General features: G+C 35.6%; 1 protein-coding gene and 1 long non-coding RNA gene across 5 annotated transcripts; one reads left to right on the forward strand and one right to left on the reverse strand.

Moving 5' to 3' along the window:
- Nucleotides 1-7,653: 7,653 nt before the first annotated feature.
- LOC127832437 (uncharacterized) lies at nucleotides 7,654-9,426 on the reverse strand. Its single transcript, XR_008026896.1, has 2 exons — nucleotides 8,454-9,426; nucleotides 7,654-8,184 (listed from the first exon to the last, which is right to left on the reverse strand). It is a non-coding gene; the product is annotated as an uncharacterized LOC127832437 (long non-coding RNA).
- Nucleotides 9,427-13,689: 4,263 nt separating this feature from the next.
- On the forward strand, nucleotides 13,690-17,307 carry LOC127832051 (G-protein coupled receptor 157-like). Of its 4 annotated transcripts, none has more exons than XM_052357199.1 (5): nucleotides 13,690-13,713; nucleotides 14,233-14,440; nucleotides 14,892-15,116; nucleotides 15,545-15,759; nucleotides 16,429-17,307. In XM_052357199.1, exons 2-5 carry the CDS (start codon nucleotides 14,236-14,238, stop codon nucleotides 16,930-16,932), a joined length of 1,149 nt encoding a protein of 382 aa, XP_052213159.1. In that variant the 5' UTR covers nucleotides 13,690-13,713; nucleotides 14,233-14,235; the 3' UTR covers nucleotides 16,933-17,307. The 4 variants fall into 4 exon arrangements, with proteins under 4 accessions (XP_052213159.1, XP_052213156.1, XP_052213155.1 ...); XM_052357196.1 differs by having other exon boundaries at nucleotides 13,710-13,790; XM_052357195.1 differs by lacking the exon at nucleotides 13,690-13,713 and adding an exon at nucleotides 13,730-13,797.
- The last annotated feature ends 6,012 nt before the right edge of the window (nucleotides 17,308-23,319 follow it).

The raw sequence follows: 23,319 nt of genomic DNA on the forward strand, positions 1-23,319 counted from the left end.
AGCTTATCTTTATGCTCATATATAAAAATCTCAAATTCCATATGGCGTTTCTGGAAAGGGGGGGGGGGGCTAACATTGATTGTTAAGCGGGAACTTTTCGTTTTCACTGGTGATCCCCATTTTTAGTTTATTATTATAAAGCATATTATATATGAAATATATATAGTGGAGCTATCCTACTAACCCCGGCGTCGGCATTAGCGTGAGCGTGCAAATGTTAAAATTTGTGTACCACCCAAATATTTCCTATGTCCCTTGACATATTGCTTTAATATTTTGCATACTTCTTCACCAACATGACCACAGCCTTTTAAAATGAGCAGACAACTGTATCAAGCATTTTGTATGAAATATGGCCCTTTTTTCACTTAGAATATGCATATTATTAATGTTAAAGTTTGCGTACCACCCCAAATATTTCCTATGTCCCTTTACATATTGCTTTCATATTTTGCAAACTTCTTTACCAACATGAACCCAATCTATAAACAAGAGCAGACAACTGTATCAAGCATTTTGTGTGAATTATGGCCATTTTTTCACTTAAAATATGCATATTATTGATAAATCTATGTTAATGTTTGCGTACCACCTCAAATGTTTTTAATGTCCCTTGACCTATTGCTTTCATATTTTGCAAATTTCTTTACCAACATGACCCCAATCTATAAACAAGAGCAGACAACTGTATCAAGCATTTTGTAAGAATTATGGCCCTTTTTCCATTAAGAATATGCATATTATTGATGAATCTATGTTAAAATTTGCGTACCACCTAAAATATTTTCAATATCCCTTGACATATTGCTTTCATATTTTGCAAACTTTTTTACCAACATGACCCCCAATCTATAAACAAGAGCAGACAGCTGTATCAAGCATTTTTAAGAATTATGGCCCTTTTTTATCTTAGTAACTGAATATTTTCTTAAATTTTGTATTTTGATCCACTTGACTTCTAAAGTATCAAAGCTATTGCTTTCAAACTTAAAATATTTTCTTACTAACATGAGGGTACCGTACCTGGCAAGTTAAATTGTACATTGACCTTTGAATGACCTTGACTCTCAAGGTCACAAGAATAAATTATAGTTAAATTGCTATTACTTCTTTATGTATGATAATATTTATTCATAATTTGACAATACAATACTTACCTGAATACCACAATGGACTCCACCCAAACAAACCAATACCCCACGCCCCAACCCAGAATCCCTGCAGCCCCACCCAATTTTTTGTCCTTTTATATTTTTGAAAGATTGTCTAATAAATGACCACACCCCACATTATACCCCCGCTTAACCCCACCCCCTACCCAACCCCAAAAAATAGTTTTTTCTTTGAAACATGGTTAAAAAACAAAAAGGACCATCCACACATCCCACCCAAGCTATTGCTATCAAACTTGAAATCAAATCTTATTAGTTTGTTTTATGTCTTTACAACTGTTCAATAGATTGTTGAAAAATATACCTGAACTATTACCTTGACCTTATTGAATAATTTGAACAATTTCCCCATGATGGCTTATGTTATACTGTCAAGCACTCGAATAGTCGAGCGGGCTGTCCTCTGACAGCTCTTGTTTCCTCTATTTTTCATTCAAGCATACACTGTTGATTTCTTTGTTCGAAGATTGTTATTTCCTTTTGCCATGTTTTTTATGCCCCCTTTCGAAGAAGAGGGGGCATATAGTGATCGGACTGTCCGTCTGTCCGTCTTTCCGTCGCACTTTGCGTTTAGGTTTCGAAAAATGCTCATAACTTTTATGTCCCTTGAGATAAAGCCTTCATATTTGATATGCATGTGTATATGGACAAGGCATTTCCATACGCACAAAAATGACCCCTGTGACCTTGACCTTGAACTTAGGGTCTGCGTTCAGGTTTCAAAATCTGCGTTTTGGTTTCGAGAAATGCTCATAACTTCTATGTCCCTTAAGATATAACCTTCATATTTGGTATGCATGTTTATATAAACAATGCCTTTCTATACGCACAAACATTTTGACCCCTGTGACCTTGATCTTGAACTTAGGGTCCGCGTTTAGGTTTCGAAATCTGCGTTAAGGTTTCGAAAAATGCTATAACTTCTATCAAAGCGTTTATAGAGGGCATATGTCATCCTATGGTGACAGCTCTTGTTTGACAATTTATCTTTAAAAAGTCTCGTGACTAGAGATTCCAATTTTTCTCGTTTTCGAAGGATGATGACATTACTTGTTTGTTAATTTTTATGCCCCCCTTCGAAGAAGAGGGGGTATATTGTTTTGCACATGTCGGTCGGTCCGTCGGTCGGTCCGTCCACCAGATGGTTTCCGGATGATAACTGAAGAATGCTTAGGCCTAGGATTATGAAACTTCACAGGTATATTGATCATGACTTGCAGAGGACCCCTATTGATTTTCAGGTCACTAGGTCAAAGGTCAAGGTCACAGTGACTCGAAAAAGTAAAATTGGTTTCCGGATGATAACTCAAGAATGCTTACGCCTAGGATCATGAAACTTCATAGAAACATTGATCATGACTGGCAGATAAACCCTATTGATTTTCAGGTCACTAGGTCAAAGGGTAAGGTCACAGTGACTCGAAACAGTAAAATGGTTTCCGAATGATAACTCAAGAATGCTTACGCCTAGGATCATGAAACTTCATAGGAACATTGAGCATGACTGGCAAATGATCCCTATTGATTTTCTGGTCATTAGGTCAAAGGTCAAGGTCACAGTGACTCGAAACAGTTAAATGGTTTCCAGATGATAACTCAAGAATGCTTAGGCCTAGAATCATGAAACTTCATAGATACATTGATCATGAATGGCAGATGACCCCATTTAATTTTCAGGTCACTAGTCCAAAGTTCAAGGTCACATTGACTCGAAACAGTAAAATGGTTTCCGGATGATAACTCAAGGATGCTTACGCCTAGGATCATGAAACTGCATAGGTACATTGATCATAACTGGCAGATGACCCCTTTTAATTTTCAGGTCACTAGGCTAAAGGTCACGGTCACAGTGACATAAACGTATTCACACAATGGCTGCCACTACAACTGACAGCCCATATGGGGGGCATGCATGTTTTACAAACAGCCCTTGTTTCTTTATTCCTTTTGTCACATGTTATTAGCTATCATATTTGTATATTTTATGCATTTATCTTTTAATACATCCTAAAAAAGTGCTGTTTGTTCAACATTTGGATGAATGAGAGTGAATGTTGTAAATTAATGGTTCACAAAAAAATGGAGGAACAAAAATTTGGGAGGTTCAAAACTGAAAATGTCAACAACAAAAATTGTACGGTGAATTGTATTTAAACTTTAATGATCAATGCAGAATACCAGAATACTTAGAAATATGCGAAGAAAGAAGAGAAAATCAACATGTCAACACCCTCAATTTGCGCAGAAAGCGCCGACTTCTTCATACAATTTTCTTTTCTTTTATTTTAATGAATGCCGTTAGAGTCCCGGTATAGCTACGGTACATAAGAAAACCGGCGTTCTGTCGGAATACCACCGGCATTCACCAGGGCTCCGCCGGGGCATTACTGGCGACGACCGGGTGAAACCGGGGCGTTGCCGTAGCTCTGCCGGGGTCTGATGCCGGTAAAGACACAGTGAGTGCCGGCGGTGTTACAGTATACCGGGGCTCTGCCCGGACGCTGCCGGCTTTCACCGGAGCACTACCGGCGACAACCGGGGCTATGCCGGGATGCTGCCGGCTTCAACCGGGGCGGCACCGGGAAATAGTGTGACTGCGTTAAAAATGTCTACGCTACGAATCATCCCGGTCCTCGCCGGTCGACCGGCATTAGCAAACCGGGATGGACCGGGGCTCTATCGGCAAAAGTGAGACTTGGGCTTTAGTGGATTTTCTTGTGTATACACATTACAAAGGAAGTATGAGTGTTTTCCTGATCTGTTAATTATGTAATAGAAAACTATTTTAGGCTATTGAAAGGTATTTATTTGACGCCAACAATAACAGTTTTGCGGTCATGTTGTTGTTGTATATCTTCACCGCCTATGTAGACGAACCTCTACCAGATCTGTAGAGTTGAACAAAAGGTTATCGTTCCCACAACCAGTACAGTGTAGTCCTTCACCGTCCATGTACACTGTAGTATATACACAACTATTGTCTTTTCTTGCAGTCTGTGAGCTTCTGCACTCAACCGGTAGGGTCAATCCGTATAAATTCGGACAAAGGGAGAAATTCGGACAAAATATCCTAAATGCATTTTACGTCACACTAAACCTAGCCCCAGGCCTTCAGCGCATACAGCGCTTTGAATTATATTGACCCCTGCGATTTGCATGTTGAAAGAGCAGTTGTTGAGATTTTTTAAAGCTTTATTTACTTCATGCGTATCATGTGTACAATAATCGCTCTTTAATGATATGGAATCAGTGGAATCAGTGGAATCAGTGGAATCAGTGGAATCAGTGGAATCAGTGGAATCAGTGGAATCAGTGGAATCAGTGGAATCAGTGGAATCAGTGGAATCAGTGAAATCAGTGAAATCAGTGGAATCAGTGGAATCAGTGGAATCAGTGGAATCAGTGGAATCAGTGAAATCAGTGGAATCAGTGAAATCAGTGGAATCAGTGGAATCAGTGGAATCAGTGGAATCAGTGGAATCAGTGGAATCAGTGGAATCAGTGAAATCAGTGAAATCAGTGAAATCAGTGGAATCAGTGGAATCAGTGGAATCAGTGGAATCAGTGGAATCAGTGGAATCAGTGAAATCAGTGGAATCAGTGGAATCAGTGGAATCAGTGGAATCAGTGAAATCAGTGAAATCAGTGGAATCAGTGGAATCAGTGGAATCAGTGAAATCAGTGGAATCAGTGGAATCAGTGGAATCAGTGGAATCATTGAAATCAGTGAAATCAGTGAAATCAGTGGAATCAGTGGAATCAGTGAAATCAGTGAAATCAGTGAAATCAGTGGAATCAGTGGAATCAGTGGAATCAGTGGAATCAGTGGAATCAGTGAAATCAGTGGAATCAGTGGAATCAGTGGAATCAGTGAAATCAGTGGAATCAGTGAAATCAGTGGAATCAGTGGAATCAGTGGAATCAGTGAAATCAGTGAAATCAGTGGAATCAGTGGAATCAGTGGAATCATTGGAATCAGTGAAATCAGTGGAATCAGTGGAATCAGTGGAATCAGTTGAATCAGTGGAATCAGTGGAATCAGTGGAATCAGTGAAATCAGTGAAATCAGTGAAATCAGTTGAATCAGTGAAATCAGTTGAATCAGTGGAATCAGTGAAATTTAAATTTCATACGACCAGATACAAGACTGTTACACGACTATTCATGCTATTTTATTGATATAAAGGTCAACATTATATGAATCTTCTATAATACAGTATAAAGTAAACATTTATAGAATTCGAAATGTCAAAGCAGTGACAATAGATCGTCATTAATTCTCTCCAAGCTATTCACTAGAAAGTGTTTAGAAATCAACTGTTCTATTTTAATATCCGCATATTTTGTTCTGCTCAATCTAGAATTTGTAAGCTCGCATATCGCGCTGTAACAACAATTCTTTCGCGTTGTGTTTAACCATTGTAAAGTAATTCTTCAAACGCTTTTAACACTTTACGAGCAATACATATAGCAGCATGCTTTTCATGAAATAGAATATTGGATGGTTTGTTCAAAATCAGTTAAAAAAATTGTGATTATGTTTAATTGTGTGAGTTCTTATTTCATTTAATATCTTTACCATTTCATCATCGGTTTCACACATTAAACCAATGACATACAGACATAGGACCAGTAGATAGGAATTTCATGTATGTCTGGTGCGTACTACTTACCTTTTGGATATAGGGATGCATTCGCATTTTAAATCAGCATTTGTATATTTTATCTTCAAGCGATTGGCAATCCTTCACATGCGTTCTTAAATTGCATTGTGTTCTTCTTATTTCAAAAAGAGGAAAGAGACTGCATCTTAATTGCAATCAGTTGGTGTGCCCCAGCAAAGACCAATACGCACCTAATGAGCATCTTAAAACTTCTAGCTTTATCCATCCATTGTCCCAAGTTATAATCACTGTAATTAGTCGGTCGATTCTTAATTAAGAGATGTCAGAAAGGGAGTACCTTATTGACAAACAGACTTGGGCATCAAAACATTTACCAGTCAGTGAACTATCGCTGGTGCGATTCAACAACGGATGTAACGTGAAATCTTTGGCTTAAACGCCAGTGAGATTTTTTATTGCCCACTGCGAAACTATGCAAAATGTTCATTAACCATATCAGTTATAATGTAATGTAGATTTACAACCATTTGAAGGCAAAACATTTGTACAACAAATTTAGGTTATTACAAACAAATTACTTATTATTTAACATTTGATTACAATAATAAAACCGATTTCAACACAAAGTGCTGAGACTAGTCAACGATAAACAAGTACCGTGATGCAACCATATTATGAAGGACAAGTGCGCCATTCTTGTTAATAAACCTTGCATTTAAATGAAATTAATATGTAATATTGTAATATTAAAAATGTTACCAACATTGATTATGTTTGTTACGTGTGGTTACTTTTCGAATACTTCTAGTGTATGAGTACAGAACTATAAGTTTTATATTTTGTTTTCCGTGTTATGTTGATATTTTAGTTTAATGTTGTGCATATCAAGTTTCTTGATCATCGGTATTATTTATCGACGAATAAAATATTACGAAAATGTCTTTAAATAAAACGATGAAACCGAATGCTTTAAACTATATTCATGTATTTGCCTATTGCTGTGTTGTATGTATCCGTAAAATACAATTATCATCGTCCGGCTATGATAGCATACAGGTAGGTCATGTGCGATCATTGTATTGCATACTTCCTTCCCGATATAGGAACAATGATATAACATATTTCTTCAATTTCGCTTTGCTCATCATCTCGATTTATGTATGTGAATCATACTGAATAAAATCAAATCGTGACTTACAGTTGACAATATCAATTTGAATTCATTGTCGTGTTATCAATAGCATTGATTTAACTTTGAAAACGAAAAATCGCCTATATATCAGTGATTCATAAACGCTAAGATGTATTTATGATGTCATACTTTATTGCCAAAACATTATTGTTATGGCAGCCTTGTCCATTTGCTCGCAAACCAAACGAAGACATATTTATATGAATCTTGCAAACTACTTAAAATGGCCAAATGCCTCTATTAACCAATACACAATATTCTATTTTCGCTAAATTCGACTCTGGTAATGTATGGTATTGAAAGAATAAGGCAACGCGTTTAACCTTAAGCATTTGACTTATGTGAACTGTATTGAATAGTAATTACGATATTGAGCAACTGAATAATGTAAGGTAAAATAAAGACTATATAACGAACGTTAAAATTACATTTTAAAAACGTTCTCTATAGGGTGTTAATCATTGTACCACAACAATGGTATGATTATATAAAAACATTTGCTTGTAAACAAAACGTTAGAAACTTGGAAAACATGTCGGTGACTTTTGAGCTGAGTATAAATAAGATACCATCAACTAATTATACAAGTAAAATTAATTGCGACAACGTGACGATTGTCCCATTTGAAGTATTATTGACATAGTATTCAGCTTCTGTCAATCAATTATAGAAAGTTATTTTATTATTTAATGCAGATTCTTGTACTAATAAAGCCGTGACAATATATACGATTTTATGACAGGATATTGATTAGCGTCTGATTAAAGATGTATTTTATAATTATCAGTGTTTGTCATACTTTGTTATTGTGCTTATACTTCAATTATCATGCAACCGTAATGCATTTTCCTTAACAAATAAATAATTAACAATTTCGTCCTTATGAAGTAATCTGCACAATATTAAGGTGTCTTCATATATGTTATTTGAACATCAAAGGCATCGTTATCGGATTAGTAATAGAAAAGTGCATGCGATACACAAGTACAAAACAAATATTACGATTTCCTGTTAAACCAACGAATACAAACAAGTTGTCTTGAAAGATATCTCCATACATAATGTTAAAAAACGAATAATGCTGTTTATTTCCCCCCAAATCCGAATCTACATTGGCATCTGCCATCCACGCAGTGCCATTCAAAATAACAAGAAAAAATATGGCAGTCGATAGCCATGCTGCAGCGGAGGGTCACTGAAACATAAACATTATACGTGCGATGTGTTTTTATAAACGAGATCTCTGTCTATTGTCGACATGAGTATACTGTATGACGAAACTGTCAAATCTTGTAACACAATCATTTATTATAAATAGTACTAGAATAAAAACATATATAAGGTTTATAAATATACACATAGTGTTAACATATATTACGATTTAGTAAATGTTCACAACTAGGTTAAGCATTTAAGTTGCCACAATAATAAATATGGATCTGTATCTGTAAAAACGCAACTTACGGTGAATGCATGTGAACTGCCTATTGCTGCATTCCCGAGAGTGGTTCCTTTGGGCATGTTAAGTGTTCACAGTCGCATTCCCGAGAGTGGTTCCTTTGGGCATGTTAAGTGTTCACAGTCGCATTCCCGAGAGTGGTCCATTTGGGCATGTTAAGTGTTCACAGTCGCATTCCCGAGAGTGGTCCCTTTGGGCATGTTAAGTGTTCACAGTCGCATTCCCGAGAGTGGTCCCTTTGGGCATGTTAAGTGTTCACAGTCGCATTCCCGAGAGTGGTCCGTTGGGCATGTTAAGTGTTCACAGTCGCATTCCCGAGAGTGGTCCGTTGCGCATGTTAAGTGTTCACAGTCGCATTCCCGAGAGTGGTCCCTTTGGGCATGTTAAGTGTTCACAGTCGCATTCCCGAGAGTGGTCCCTTTGGGCATGTTAAGTGTTCACAGTCGCATTCCCCAGAGTGGTCCCTTAGGGCATGTTAAGTGTTCACAGTCGCATTCCCGAGAGTGGTTCCTTTGGGCATGTTAAGTGTTCACAGTCGCATTCCCGAAAGTGGTTCCTTTGGGCATGTTAAGTGTTCACAGTCGCATTCCCGAGAGTGGTCCGTTGGGCATGTTAAGTGTTCACAGTCGCATTCCCGAGAGTGGTCCCTTTGGGCATGTTAAGTGTTCACAGTCGCATTCCCGAGAGTGGTCCCTTTGGGCATGTTAAGTGTTCACAGTCGCATTCCCGAGAGTGGTCCGTTGGGCATGTTAAGTGTTCACAGTCGCTCGCACTGAGGCATTCTTCGGCATAAGCGGGAGCTGTACAATATTATTTGGTTTTTGAATGCACAAAAATTAATATTGTTATAGTATGCATTGATTAATCACCATTTCATCCATTTGTTTGTTTTTATTCAATCGAAAAATTATTTACGTTTCAAAAAGAAGTTATTATTATAAATCATAACTAACAGATGGCATAAGGGCCGTTAGACATGCACTTACCCGAACAGAAAAAACGAAGAAGGCTGCGACATTCATGGTTGCAAGTGTGTGAAGTCCTGTAGCTTCGAAACCGGTGATGACTAGGTGACGGATTTTTCCTAAATACCAATGTATGCAGATGTCGTTTGCAATATTTTATGTCACGACATAGTGATTAAAATTGGACAGATATGTATGTCAACAAACATCAAAACGTTTTGACATGATAAGAAATTATCATGTCACGGACTTTAGTGCCCACATGACAAAGCAAAATAATCGTTTATGGAGAAAACGTGATGTGGCTCAGTCTATGACATATGCGACTAAATTGTGTCATCGCGTTGTCCCTTATAGCAGTCATTATAACCATAAGTGATAACTATTTTCGAGAAAATATTCGCATACATACATAAACATTCGCAAATCATGTTTAACTAAAACATATTTAAGTGACTATCTTACTACGAGCCATTCTTATTTACAGTATCAAAGCGATGAAGGCACTGAAGTTGTTCGCTATTGCAAAATCTTAGACGGAGCTCATTTTTCAAAATTATCTTATAGCTTTTTAAATCACAAGTTTGAAATGAACACAACCCATTCACATTTATAAAGATTGTGACTTAACGCACAGGTCGAGATGTGTGTGCACTGTTTATCCTCATATTTATGTTATATAGATAACATAAACAAAATAACAAAAACATGTCTCTTTTTAGACGTTCTGGAAGCATTAAAAAATATTATGAAAATGGTATAACGAAAACAGTTAATATAAAATAAAATTTGCAATCACCATTATATTAAATGAATATTGTGGATATGGCGAATACCTATCACACTAAGAATATAATTTCATTATGAAAATTCCCTTTTCAAAACTTTTGACACCATATACAATTCAAAATAAACAATAAGTAAATTGATGAAAATACAAAAATAAATAAATCTGCGAACAGTATTTTTTATTCACGAATTAGGTAGTCATAAAGACAACGCTGTTGACCTGTACTTTGTTGTTTATGCATTACTTGTTACCCTAGAAGTTCACACGATGTAAAACAGTCGCTGACCTTAACATCGGTATAGAACACTCGTGCGCTTTTACAGTGTAGGTGTTTTACCCAGCTTTTCACTTTAAATGACCTATACATAATTCCAGCAGGCACGAATTAATACATTTGAATATGTTATAGGCTTATTAGAAAGAATTCCACTGAAATTTGGTTGCATCACTGTGTCTGTGCATAGCGTTAAGGATGTAGCACTGTTCAATGTACGGAATTCCGGATTACTCTCTGCATGTTCAAACGACATATAGGCACAAATTGTTGCGCAGTTACAATTACGCGTTAAAGTCCATCTCAGAATTTCAGAGTCTGTACTCGGTCACTTAATCGTTAGGAGAAGACACAATTTACATCGATAAACACAGTTTTGCTTTCAAGATGAGAAAAACACACTACCAAAATAGTATAGTGTCACGTTTAGAGGAAAATCGTTTAATTATCTAACCACAAATGTTAGACGTACTCGGTCTGTACGTCTGAAAATCGTTCCCGAACGCCTGAATATGCTACCCTTATCTGCCAGTTAGCTTTATTTGCTTTTTTTAATTCAATTTTATATCGAAATGCATTGTGCTAAAATATACCATTTACAACTCGCAATGAGATTTAAAAAGACCCGCGTCATGCGAAATTGTGTCTTATTTGCGCCCATCATAGCTATAGCCCATCCAGCATGCGTATGTCTCAGTCTGGTCAGAAATACATAATGAGACCATAAAACCTTGAGTGATTTTATAGTGGACAGCATCGCCTCTGACCAGACTACGCAAATGCACAGGATGGGCTTGAGCTACGCCGGCCGAAACGCCATAAGACCCATTTTCATATGACGCGGTTACGAAAGTGTGATTTGAATGTTTTGAAAGAAAACTGTGTGTCACATATTAACACACGATATATTTCGATGGTGAAGAAATAAACTCATAATAAGCAATAAGAGGAAACATATGATGTGAACTCCCGTAGTATAATTTGTCATTTACTGACACTATTGTGTGGTTTGACTCTTATAACACACATTTCATGGGGTGAATATGCGACTAACAAGTGAAAAAAACACAATTGTGTTACTTTTGTTTTCAATTTAATTATTTAGAAATATAAATTTAAAACTTTATTTCAAAGTCAGCATGTTCGCCGAATGTCTTTTTATAAAATGATAAAGCATTGAGTGTAGCTGTCTAAATTATAGCTGTAGCTAATGGTCAACTCCATGCGACTATGACGTCGTATTTGTATCATGCAAAAAAAAATACACTTCCCCGAGATGTATTATTCGCAAAAACTTCTATGAAGCCTTTGTAAACTTCTATTAATGACCAACTAATGAAACTTTACATATCCAGAAGCCGGGGCCTTATGAATGGAATAATGTACAGATTAGACTAGCTGAAGTAAACAAAGGAAACGTAGCACCTTGTTGACCCTTTCTTTGCGAGAATGCAGGTTGAGTGTAAAATGTGCTGTTTACTATCGTATCTCACTACATGAGTTTACCCGTCGCTTGGCTTGAGTCTAACAAAGAATGAACTATTTACTAAGTTATTATTATTATTAACTAATAAGTAACTATTAACTAGCATTGTATTAAATTCTCAAGCAAACCACATTAAAACTTGAGCTACGCTGGCCAAAAGACCATAAGACCCATTTTCGCATGACGCGGCTATGAAAGTGTGATTTTAATGTTTGGAAAGATAATTGCTTGTTCAAGCCAACCACATTAATTTTCATTATAATATTTTTCGCAAGAAATTAAATGCTTCATTTAATTTCTTTCCATTTCATCTTTATTAATTTTCATGTATTGACATCAACGTGTAACTCCTCTACCCCTACCCCGTCACCAATATTAGTGCTACAAATTAGGTTTTTCAATAATTTAATTTATAAAAAGGTTGAAATTGTTGTTATTGTTGTTGTCACTTGTTAGTCGCATATTCACCGCATGAAATGTGTGTTATGCGGATATGGATAATTTATTTCCATTGTCACGATTTTTCTCAATTAACAGAGTATTACGTATCATTATGAAACATAATAAAATATAATTTATATGCATATAACAATACAGCATTTTCCTTTTAACATTGTTTTTGTTTTACATAATGAAATAATGGTTCTATTGATCAATTAGTAAAATGGTATTGAGTTTTTTTTCAGTTTTCTCCCGTTGATCAGAAAAGGAATCGGCTGTGTGTGTGTGTTTATAATCCTTTAAAAAACACACACCGTATAAACCGCTTTTATTTAAATCAAGCTATCATTGGTTGATTTAATGGACGGCGTTATTGGAATCGACGATTATGCGTCACGAAATGTGAAATGTTGTCACCAATTTCAGACGTATTCAAGGATATATTCTTATACCTTAAGATATCGGAACAAACTGCAAGAAAAACTGTCTTTTATGCACTAAAGATTTTTGCAAATGTATTTCGATAACTTGAGATAATAAAATAAAGTTCTTAACGGTGTGTTTACATTCTGCCTAGCCCTTGTGTAACCCACTGAAAACCCCATTGATTCTACACCCTGGTATTGCAATCTCAACATCACATTGTTATTCAGCAGTCGTGTATTAATAGCCTCAGATTTGGAATGAACGTTGCTGCGCAAAAATACCACTTGCCTGACGTAGCATGTAGTGGACTATTTTAATCATTCATAAACTTACTCTTCCGCGACACGTATAGCTATAAGATTGTTTTTTGACTTTTTATAAAAACGATCCTTTCAAAATCATTTCGTTTAACACGATTTTCATAGTATGTTTCAATTTGTAACTGATAGTAGTTCAAGAACTGAAACAACGCCGCGAGTTATTTCTCAGCGCATATTCAGACAGTGATCAGGTTTCGGGAATGATCAAATCTGGCTTGCAAAAATTGCTCTTAACCTTAGTTGTTCTCAAGCGAACAACTTATAACTGAGGACACCCGATATTTGATTAAATATTGAATGTGGTTTTGTAAGCAAAGATATGTTTATTTATCTTAAAAATATACGAACTGTGTTATCCACTGCAAATACCGCTTAGATCAGATCATATGAATACACATAATGACACATCGCGCCTTGACCTCGAAAAGCTTGATAAACATTGACCAGAAAAAAAAATGAACGATGGCTATTGTGTGATAATGGTTTATTATAATAAGTGCTGATAAACCGAGATAAGCGAAATTGTAATAAATCGTTATAAACGTTGAATAGGTATTGAATAGGTATTCAATTTTACAAAGTTAACATAAACGCGTGTGTGTGTGTGAATATTTTCATTTTGATATCAAGACTATGTAAGGTATATTGTGCTTATAATTGATTTATATGAACTGTTCAAAATCGTTGCGGATTGTCGGTACCTATATATATTTTTGATAGTGTTCGTGAAAAATGTATTTTGTCATATTTTTGATTGACATTCATACTTTACTTAATACAAGTTTATAATAAAAGTGTTTTTTAATAAGTTTTATCAAATACGTCAATACGATTTTTATTGACAATGGAAATGACTATTACGTAAGTTATTATGTTGATATGGTGTGCGCGTGTGTGCTTGAGTTATTCCTATTTACTGTCCAACTTATATTCAGTGTACATTAAATATGTGTAAGTACATGAAGGTCAGGCAAACTGCATGTTAAAATTGATTCAATAATTTAAGAAATACTAGTATGTTGATAGCAAAACGCATTAAGCTATTTGAAAATAATGACATTTTTGTGTGATCGTATTTATAGAAAATGTTTTGTCCATACGAATGGACGAATACGTCGATACCTCAAGTCGAAGAAAGCGCTTTTCTTATAACGGCTGCAGTCAGTTGCTTTCTGTCAATGATCGGCGCTGTTGTCATCATGATGACCTACTGTTGCATGGTGACGATACGTAATACTACAAGAAAGCTTGTTACTGTACTAAGTGTGGCAGATTTCATCACGTCAGCAGGTTTTTATAATATTACTGTTCGTGGAATCTGCAAATAATGTGCAGTTTTACTGCTTGTTCACAATCCATGTAAACGAGAAAAAAGCGATTAAATACGCTATATATTCGTACAGTGTAATGGCGAACAATTCACAATAAACATTTAAACATTAACAGCGCTATTATTATTGTTTGGTAATCATCACGTGATAATTATATGTTTATTGAACATCTATTATTATTATGTCAAGTGAAAACTCAAATCCTTTTTGCGACTCTTATATTGAACCAAATGAATATTACAGAGATTGCTGTTTTATACAAAACAATGTATGCTCCATGTTGTTTTGCGTCTCGATTGCATGCTCGATTTTATTTTTTTATTCTTGTTGATTTTGAAATATAAAATGTATATCAAAACATTACTTGAAACAAAACTCACACTTTAAAAGTTATACATTTGTTGTTTTAGGATATATATCAGCAATTGTGGCCCAAAGATACACTAGAGTGGATAAACCTTTCTCCGATACCATATACTGCGAGCTGCAAAGCGCTGTTACCACATATTCAAGCATGGTGTCATTTTTCCTCACTGTTGCTATTGCCGGATATTTGTTCTTGGCAATCTCTCGGAAAACCGTTGCTGGGAAAAGATTTTATTTAGCTTCGAATTTAGTGTCATGGATAGTTCCAGGTATAAACTCGTTTCTATGTTTGTTAACTAAATTAAATATATTGTTTTGTACAGATTAAATGGATGAAAGTAGGTCTTACTACTTATAATAATATGTAAAAACTGTACGGCTATACATATGTTGCACGTCAGAAAAAATACAATATCACATTCAACTTTTTCATTGGTTTCATTAGTTATTGCATGCAAATTTACTTTAGAATCAAGAACTTCTCGATTGCCATAACATTGTTTTTAATTTCTGTATACGGGTTTAAATTGTGAACAAGAAAATGATATGATACAGTAACGACTGACACTATTACAGATATACAAGATGACTTTAAAAAGCCGATGTTAGATAATACATAAACACTTGATCTTCAATACCATTATAATATGCAGCTATCTGTCATAAATTAGTTTTAAAAACCCTGCTATTTCTGCAGGAATTGTAATAGGAGTCGCTCTAAAACATGACATGCTGGGTCGTAATGGCGACGATCCTATTGCCACCGGTCCTTGGTGCTGGGTAAAATGTTTTGATGAAGACCAAAGACAACAATCAAATACACTGTTCTTCATGCTTTTTGCTGGAAAGTTTTGGGAAATCAGTTGTTATATTCTAACAGCGACATTTTACGTTCTCCTCAAACTTAAATTGGTAAGTTTTTTAAAATTTTAATTGCACCCCAGAAAGACCAAGTATTGGTTAGCAGATATTATATGTATAGTTGGAAAGTGTACAGTTTGTGTTTGATAATTTAGGGACAATATTATAAAAAAATATTGTCTTCGAGATATTTAGGGAAAATACTGTTTATAAATTCCAGGAAAATATCAGTTGTTTTTTATTCTTCTGGAAAATAGATTTGACATAATTTAGCGCAATAAAAATTACAATTACATTAATCTTATTTCAAATCATTATTAAACAAAACTAAAAAGTAATTATAATAATTGACTCACAATTATTAAATTAAACAATTATTGACTTGGGTCTTCCTTTTCATTAGTCAGTAAGCGCTGCCTTAATGTTAAGTTATATGACGTTATGCGAAGTTTGAATATTGATCAGGGCAATAGAACAAATCCAAGCCGGAAACATAACACAATATTGTTCGCTTGCTAATACAAAGTAATACACATAATTCATTGCGATATACGCATTTATTTATTAAAGTACGTTATTATATATAATGTATTAAGACTTGTTCTGCAACATTACAAGTAATTCATTAAGGCAAGAGAGGTATCTATATCGCATAATTATCATATCGCAAAATAAAGATTGATTTAATCAAAATGACGAGTTTGAATATTGATATTTCAGTATCTTCATCATCGATTTCACTCGTTGGACCAATTAAACCCAGACTTGAGATCCGATGATAGGAATTTTCTGTATGTCTGGCTGGTATTGCTAGCAGTTCGGATTTGGGGAACCATTAGGTTTTTAATCACTGCAATCTCGACAAACGACATACTTCAAGGTAAACAATTCGACACGGTGATATTATATCTTCAGGCGTTTGGCGATCCGTCGCAGGCGTTCTTTAATTGCATTCTATTCTGCCTGTTTGACAAAGAGGTAAGAGGCCGGATTGTCCATGCTATGACATGTAGTGTACCCATCGAGATCAGTGCGTCTAAAGAGCCTGACGGTACTTCCAGCCTGTCTTCCTTTGGCCAAAGTGATTATAAAAGCCAAAGATCGGACCCATCAGCAGCGATGTCAGAAAGAGCAAAACTTCTTAACAAAAAGAATCCTGGACATGAAAAGCTCTATCAGTCAGTTAACTGTCATTGGAGCGAATCAAACGAGCATTCAATGTGAACCCTCTTGCGTTGTAGGTGCATGACCGCCAAGTATATAATTTCACGTAAATGCAATACTGCTTCTGTTCATTAACGTTGTGTTTTAATGCAGTACTACATACATAAAAAGCTACATTTGTACGAAAACAAACTTTATTAAAGTGCACAAACAATATACTTATACAACGGTGTTCACCAGACGGAAGTACTTCTTGAGATTGGAAAAACATGTTAAAGAAACAATTCTGCATTTGTGTTCATAAACTTTGTATTTGAGTGCAATTTTACCCCTTTGTAAATATTGTTACATTTTAAAACTTTGCTCCTTATGTTTTTTTATGGTTATTATTGATATTTGAAATAATAAAATCAGGCATGAGCTGGAGCACGAACGAGTAGAGGGAAAATTAGGCTTCTGGGACAGAACCGTTTCCCATCCGTTTCCCATCCGTTTCCCATCCGTGTCCCAGGCAATTCTATATATAAATGTATAATATCTTTTTCAAGATATTATATATCCCTCAGGAAATTCTATATATATATAAATGTATAATATCTTTTTCATATTTCAGGGCGGCATCCCATTCGCAAACGCGGCGGCTCGAGGACTTTTGACCACTACCATTATTCGTGAAGGCCTTTGAAAAATATTTCGTTTATATGTTTAATTTCAAAGTCTTGGTAAACAATGTCGTTTGGTTTGATCATTCCGAGTAAGAATGCCGTGGTAATAGCACCTTTGCGATATTTTTTCTCCTTTATATCACACTCTAAGTTTAACACGTATTTGTCAATCAACCTAAGTTGATTCCGTTTTTTAACGTTCACCCACTGTTTCATTGACTCTTTAATGGTTGCTTCCATCTTTTCAAACTCATCGTTTTTAGTCCAGAGCATTTGATTAAGTTCATCATGCAGTTGGACGCTGTATGTTTTTGGTATTTTAAACGTTTTATTGAATTTTAATAAGGTAGACGTTCCATCGTCTTTGTCAATAATCATACCACATTTTCCGAACCCTAGAAGCTCCAAATACCTCTTATTTTCCTTATCAGTTTCACGCTTACTACATTCTAGAAAAAACGGATAAAATCTCATGTTTTATATTAGAGTTTGATACTTATAAATCACGTTGATAAAACATACAACTGCATAACTTGAACTCCAAGATCTCCGGCTCCACTACTTGCTTGTATAGCGAGTCTATAATACAGGTATGCTGTAGTAGTTGAAATATCGAAAAACAAAGGAGCATTAGCAGAGCCAAACAACTTAGTCGTAGATGTCAACAGTGGTTCAAATGTTTTTCCATCATTGCTTCCAGAAAAATTCCATTCAGTTATATTTTTACCATCAATAGCTCGAGCTTTGAGCGCCACTCTCCAAATGGTAACGGCTTCAGGACATTTAATTTGCAGCCATCCCTTTTTTGCAGGTGTGGCCCAGCTTCCATTAGATCCATCGGCATTAAGACTATTAAATGCGCCGTATGCTTGAAAGTTACCAGTAGTCACTGCACTTGCAGTTGTTACAAATCCAGTTCTACTAATATTCTCCTCCAAAATTGGAACATAACCCGAATAACTTTTTTTATGTGTATTTGTAATGAGTTCCTTTGTAATGAGTTCCTTTGTTATTTTAATCGCATTTTGAACTTCAGCATTTACTAACTGAGTAACTTGAGACCAACTAGATGCTTCAGATCCTAAGTACGTGGTTGGAGGATAATGAACAGGTAATCCTTTAACCATCCTACCACCCATGTTTAAATCACCAGTCATAGTATCTCCAGACTTTGAAACAGCATGAGTATCAACATAAGAATTTAAAGTTATGATTTGAGCACTATCTTGCTTATCAACATAACTTTTAGTTGCAGCGCCTTGAGCTGTAGAAGGATTCAATAAATTAGTTATAGCGCAACCATTCATGTCTAAAGTACCAGTCATAGTATCTCCAGTCTTTGAAACAGCGTGTGTATCAACATAATTTTTTGTTGCAGCATCCTGAGCATTCATAGGATCCAATACATTGATTATATTGTGATAATCCATATTAATATTTGCGTCAGCGGCATTTCTACCATCTCGCCTTAAGAACGTATTAATGGCCTGTGATAATGTAACCCCTCCTGAAATCACTCTTTGCGACGATCCGACGTTTGTTTTACCAAATATGTTTACAGACATTTTTATATACACATTTTTTTTAATACAATGAGTTTATCACATGTTGTAAGCTTACGCTCTCACATTGTTTAAGAATGTAAAGACATAGGTGACCACAAAATACCTCACCATCCGTTTGTACTCTTTCGCTATTATAATACACAGGATTCCTTATATAGCTGACGAGTTCAACAGGCGGTGCTAACCCATAACTGTCAAAGTACAGTTTTTCATGACCGTTTTTGATCCATGCAGTCCAGTGTGTACCATTTCCTCGCGAGTCGCATAGATTTAGAATTCCACACTCTTCCTTTTTAGGGCTTTTCGGAAGTTCATCGCGAACATAGACACCCCTAAAGTGTTTAATTTTTAACTTTTTAGCGGCATCTATTAACTGGAAATTGGATAGAGGTTCGTTTGGTAAGACAACTCCTTCAACATTAATATACTTTTCGGTATTAAAACTCATTTTATATAGTGCTATTAATGTTTTGTTTTTATGACCGTTTTTGATTCATGCCGTCCAGTGTGTTCCCGGCATATTGGGATAATTGTCGCGCACATACCTTACTCTAACGTTTAAGCTTTTTAGTTGCTTTGCGACATCAATAAGTTGTGATGTGCTTGAGAACGTGCTGTATATGGGGATGTGGGGGATAACACGCCCACCCACGCTCTTAAACTTTTTTATTATTATTTTTTGATTGTCCGTGAGATTATTGTTCATTTTTTTTTTTTTTTTAAGGAGGTTATGACCATAAGCCATTGTATGAATACCGTCTTTTAGTATAACACGCTTATCATCATTAGCGCTAAGAGCTACCTTATTGACCGTTTCAGTATATATTTCATGAGCGTATGATCTGATAACGTTCATTGGTCTTAACACTTTTTGACAAGAAAACAGCGTGTTTTTATAATCGTTGTGCGTAGTGGTGTTTTCGATAACGCTCTTTTTTACCCCCTTACACTTTTTGTTTTCCTTTCCTTCATACATTTTACAAGAATACAGTTTAGCTCGGAGTCCTACAAATTCCTCTATTTGTTTTCCAGCTGCCTCATCTTTAAACATTCCGATAACCTTTTTGTTCACACCCGTTTTAATTCCTGAGGGGTGATCTTTTGGATAATCGCTTGTATCAAACAGTCTTTCAACATCGTTTGAAATGTCTGCATAAAAATCTTTAGTTTTAATTTCGTAGACAAGACTGTCTGTGTCGGTAAACAATAGCTTGGCCATTTGCCCATATTTAGCCTTGATGTAATTAAAGTGAAACTCATACATGATTGTCTTGCTCAAGTCTAGAATAGACATTCCGAGATAAATGGGTTTGTTATAACATAACTTGGTTTTTCTCATATGTACTGCTATTAAATTTTCATCAAATATAGTCATGCGGTCAAAATTAACCATTGCAACGAGCTTTTCCGCCTGAGTATTATTATTAACCAATCGGATATCAACACGATTTTCGATGTTCTCCATTGTTTTTCCAAACACACTGTTGTTCATCAACTTGAAGAAGTCTTTTTCAAAGTTGTTAGCTGCAGCTGTTCGCAATTTAGTGTTCAAGTCGATATATGTTTTTAACCATGGGCTTTCATTAAACCTAATTCCTTTGTGAATTTTGGTAACTCTGAGCCCTAGCTTTTCATACTGCTGCAAGTTTTCATAATGTACTACATACTTGGTTTTGTTGTTCAAGTTTGGAATAAGCTTTTTAACTTTTGATCCCTTAGGTATAATGTTTTCAGGGGCTAATGGATAGTCATTATGAAGATTATGTAATTCATCAGGATATTCCAAGTCAACTTCTAAAATACACCCCTGTCCTTCTGTGCATGAAATGTTTTTCCAATCGTTAAGCTCATTTTCATTCATCCACTTAAACCCCCCGGTTGGAAGTGGCTTACTCATCGCGCACCCGTAGAGATTGTTAGCATCCAGATAAATGATAAACGATGAGTCTTTGCTTTCATCATAATCATTGCCCATATACTTATTGTTTCCAATACCAAGACGCGTTGAAATTGTACTAACCCCACCTCGAATACCTTGCTTTAACATTAGCAACACGTCATAATCGTTTATAAGCTCAAGTTTTACCTTTGTCAACTTAAGACACGCATCCATAGATAGTCCTGGCGCTGTATAATACCATGCCGGATCTAGTTTATAGTATTTATTGCTAGCATCTCTGAAGTTTTCGAAAACGTCGGCTAGCAGCAAGACATCACTCTTTATGTAGAGTTCAAGGTAGTCTCTTATTGATTTACAGCCAAAAGCCTTCCATACTTTGTTTACAAATTCATAATCATCATTACTAATAGCCTCACCCGAGAGCTTTGAGTAGAATGCTTCCTTTGGGGGCAATGACGTTTCTGCGAGTTTTTCAACAGAGCTCACATAATCATATGGAAAGATGCCCTTTTGTTTCAAGAGTGTAAACTCATTACCGCTATAGACCTTAGCCAATTCATGAAACTGATCATCGGTAAGATTTCCTGATAAAGAATCCAAACTACATTGCATAAACCTAAAGGTATCGATAAACCTAATATCACGATAAATAGGCTTTTTCCGTCCTTTTTTGTTTGTATACGTGTCAAAAACAACCTTTTTACTGAACGAAATATACTTTTCCTCGTTATTTGGAATGCAGCAAATTTTTCCTCCAATACTTAACTTTTTAATAAATAGATGACAGTCATATCCAGAAAGATTGTGTAGTAATACTGGAAAAAATTTAGGGATTTTATACCCTAAATTACACTTTGAATGTGCCGCTCCTCTAAACTTTCCAGTCAAGTGACAATGATTGCGAACCTTTGTATAGCTATCAGTGTTGTCTTCTAACCTAAACTTGCCTTTGTCACCTTCGCATATACAACATGTGGTTGCAGCATCGTATTTAACTTGATCATCTTTTGTGAATATTTTTTCCGCGGAAAATTTAAATTTGTTGTAAATATCCTTAGTGGTTTGTTCAACCGAGTTAACAAATAATTGCGCGACATCATCTGTTTGATTCTTAGCTGAATACACAACTGGCTCTCGACTATACAATGAACCATCAGAGCATACCACGTGATAGCAAAACGCGCTAGGCGTATGCTTTTGGAACTTGTGTGTAAACGACGTCGCAGGATTCGGATTACAAGAACTAATAGGCTCGATAAACGATTCGAAGTCTGCATATATTACAAACGGAACCCTCATTGATCTACAGTAATGCTTGAAATACTCTTTGGCTCCCTCTGCCGGCATCACTATTTTTTGTGCGCCGTGTAATGAACAATATTCATTGTGTTTTTGAAGACCCTCAACTGTTCGATAACCTGTTAAGCACCTTTTACAATAATTCATTTTATTGTGACTGGTTTCAGTTCGCCCTGAAGCTAATTTGTTAAAATTTTTAATTAAGCAATAATGTTTTGTTTTTCCATTTGAAATCAGCAATAAATCAATAGCCTTTTCACTTTTGTTTTTACTTATTATTAGTGGGAAAATATCCATTTTTTTAGAATCATAACCGAATATATTGATGTTCAAGTTGTTGTTTCTTTCAAATTTACTTATTACATTTTCATCCACTGCAACAGGAAATTTAATACCATCCCAATTTAACGACTTTGCGTGTTTCTTTAATTCTTCGGTTATTCTTTCGGAATGTTTTACAATAGGATTTAATGCTCTCGTGACGCACCACTTGAAACATTCGTCATCTTCATTCTTTATGTTAATAATTGCCTTTTTAGCAGCCAACTCTTTCGGCAATGGAATGTATGATTTACCTTTTAACGGCTTATACGTACCGGTGTTAATTTCCAGTCTAATGACGGACTTTAGCCTCCAATTGCTTCCCTTCATTTGAAAATTTGCAAACGATTCCAAAATCCTATCTACCATTTGGGTAAATAATTCAGCAACATCAGTTCCCTCCAATACTATTTCAGTTCTTGAAACAAAGGGTATTTTTTCGATTACACCAGTTTCATGTTCCATAGAATGCCGCTCCATTTCACACACTAGCACTAGATTCATTTTTATTTGACGATGTTTGCTCATAAACTTTACAACTTCGGGTTTAACAATATCTAAAAATGTTGGAGCATCAGTTTTTTCAACCCCATCAATAACATATTGCCTTGCAAAACGTTTAAGTGCAGTTTTACTTTCTTTAATTACTATGGCACTTTCACTAATTTTAATGGCACTTTCACTTCTTTGCTGCTTC

This window comes from Dreissena polymorpha, chromosome 5 (genome assembly GCF_020536995.1).
Source record: "Dreissena polymorpha isolate Duluth1 chromosome 5, UMN_Dpol_1.0, whole genome shotgun sequence".
In the NCBI taxonomy this organism is placed as follows: domain Eukaryota; kingdom Metazoa; phylum Mollusca; class Bivalvia; order Myida; family Dreissenidae; genus Dreissena; species Dreissena polymorpha.

What these genes read in the sequence shown, in the direction of transcription:
- LOC127832051 (XM_052357199.1), top strand. Translation starts at nt 14,236, where the DNA reads ATGTTTTGTCCATACGAATGGACGAATACGTCGATACCTCAAGTCGAA. An exon ending in AGATTTCATCACGTCAGCAG is followed by an intron (nt 14,441 to 14,891) that starts GTTTTTATAATA and finishes TTGTTGTTTTAG; the next exon opens with GATATATATCAGCAATTGTG. An exon ending in TTCTCCTCAAACTTAAATTG is followed by an intron (nt 15,760 to 16,428) that starts GTAAGTTTTTTA and finishes TTGATATTTCAG; the next exon opens with TATCTTCATCATCGATTTCA.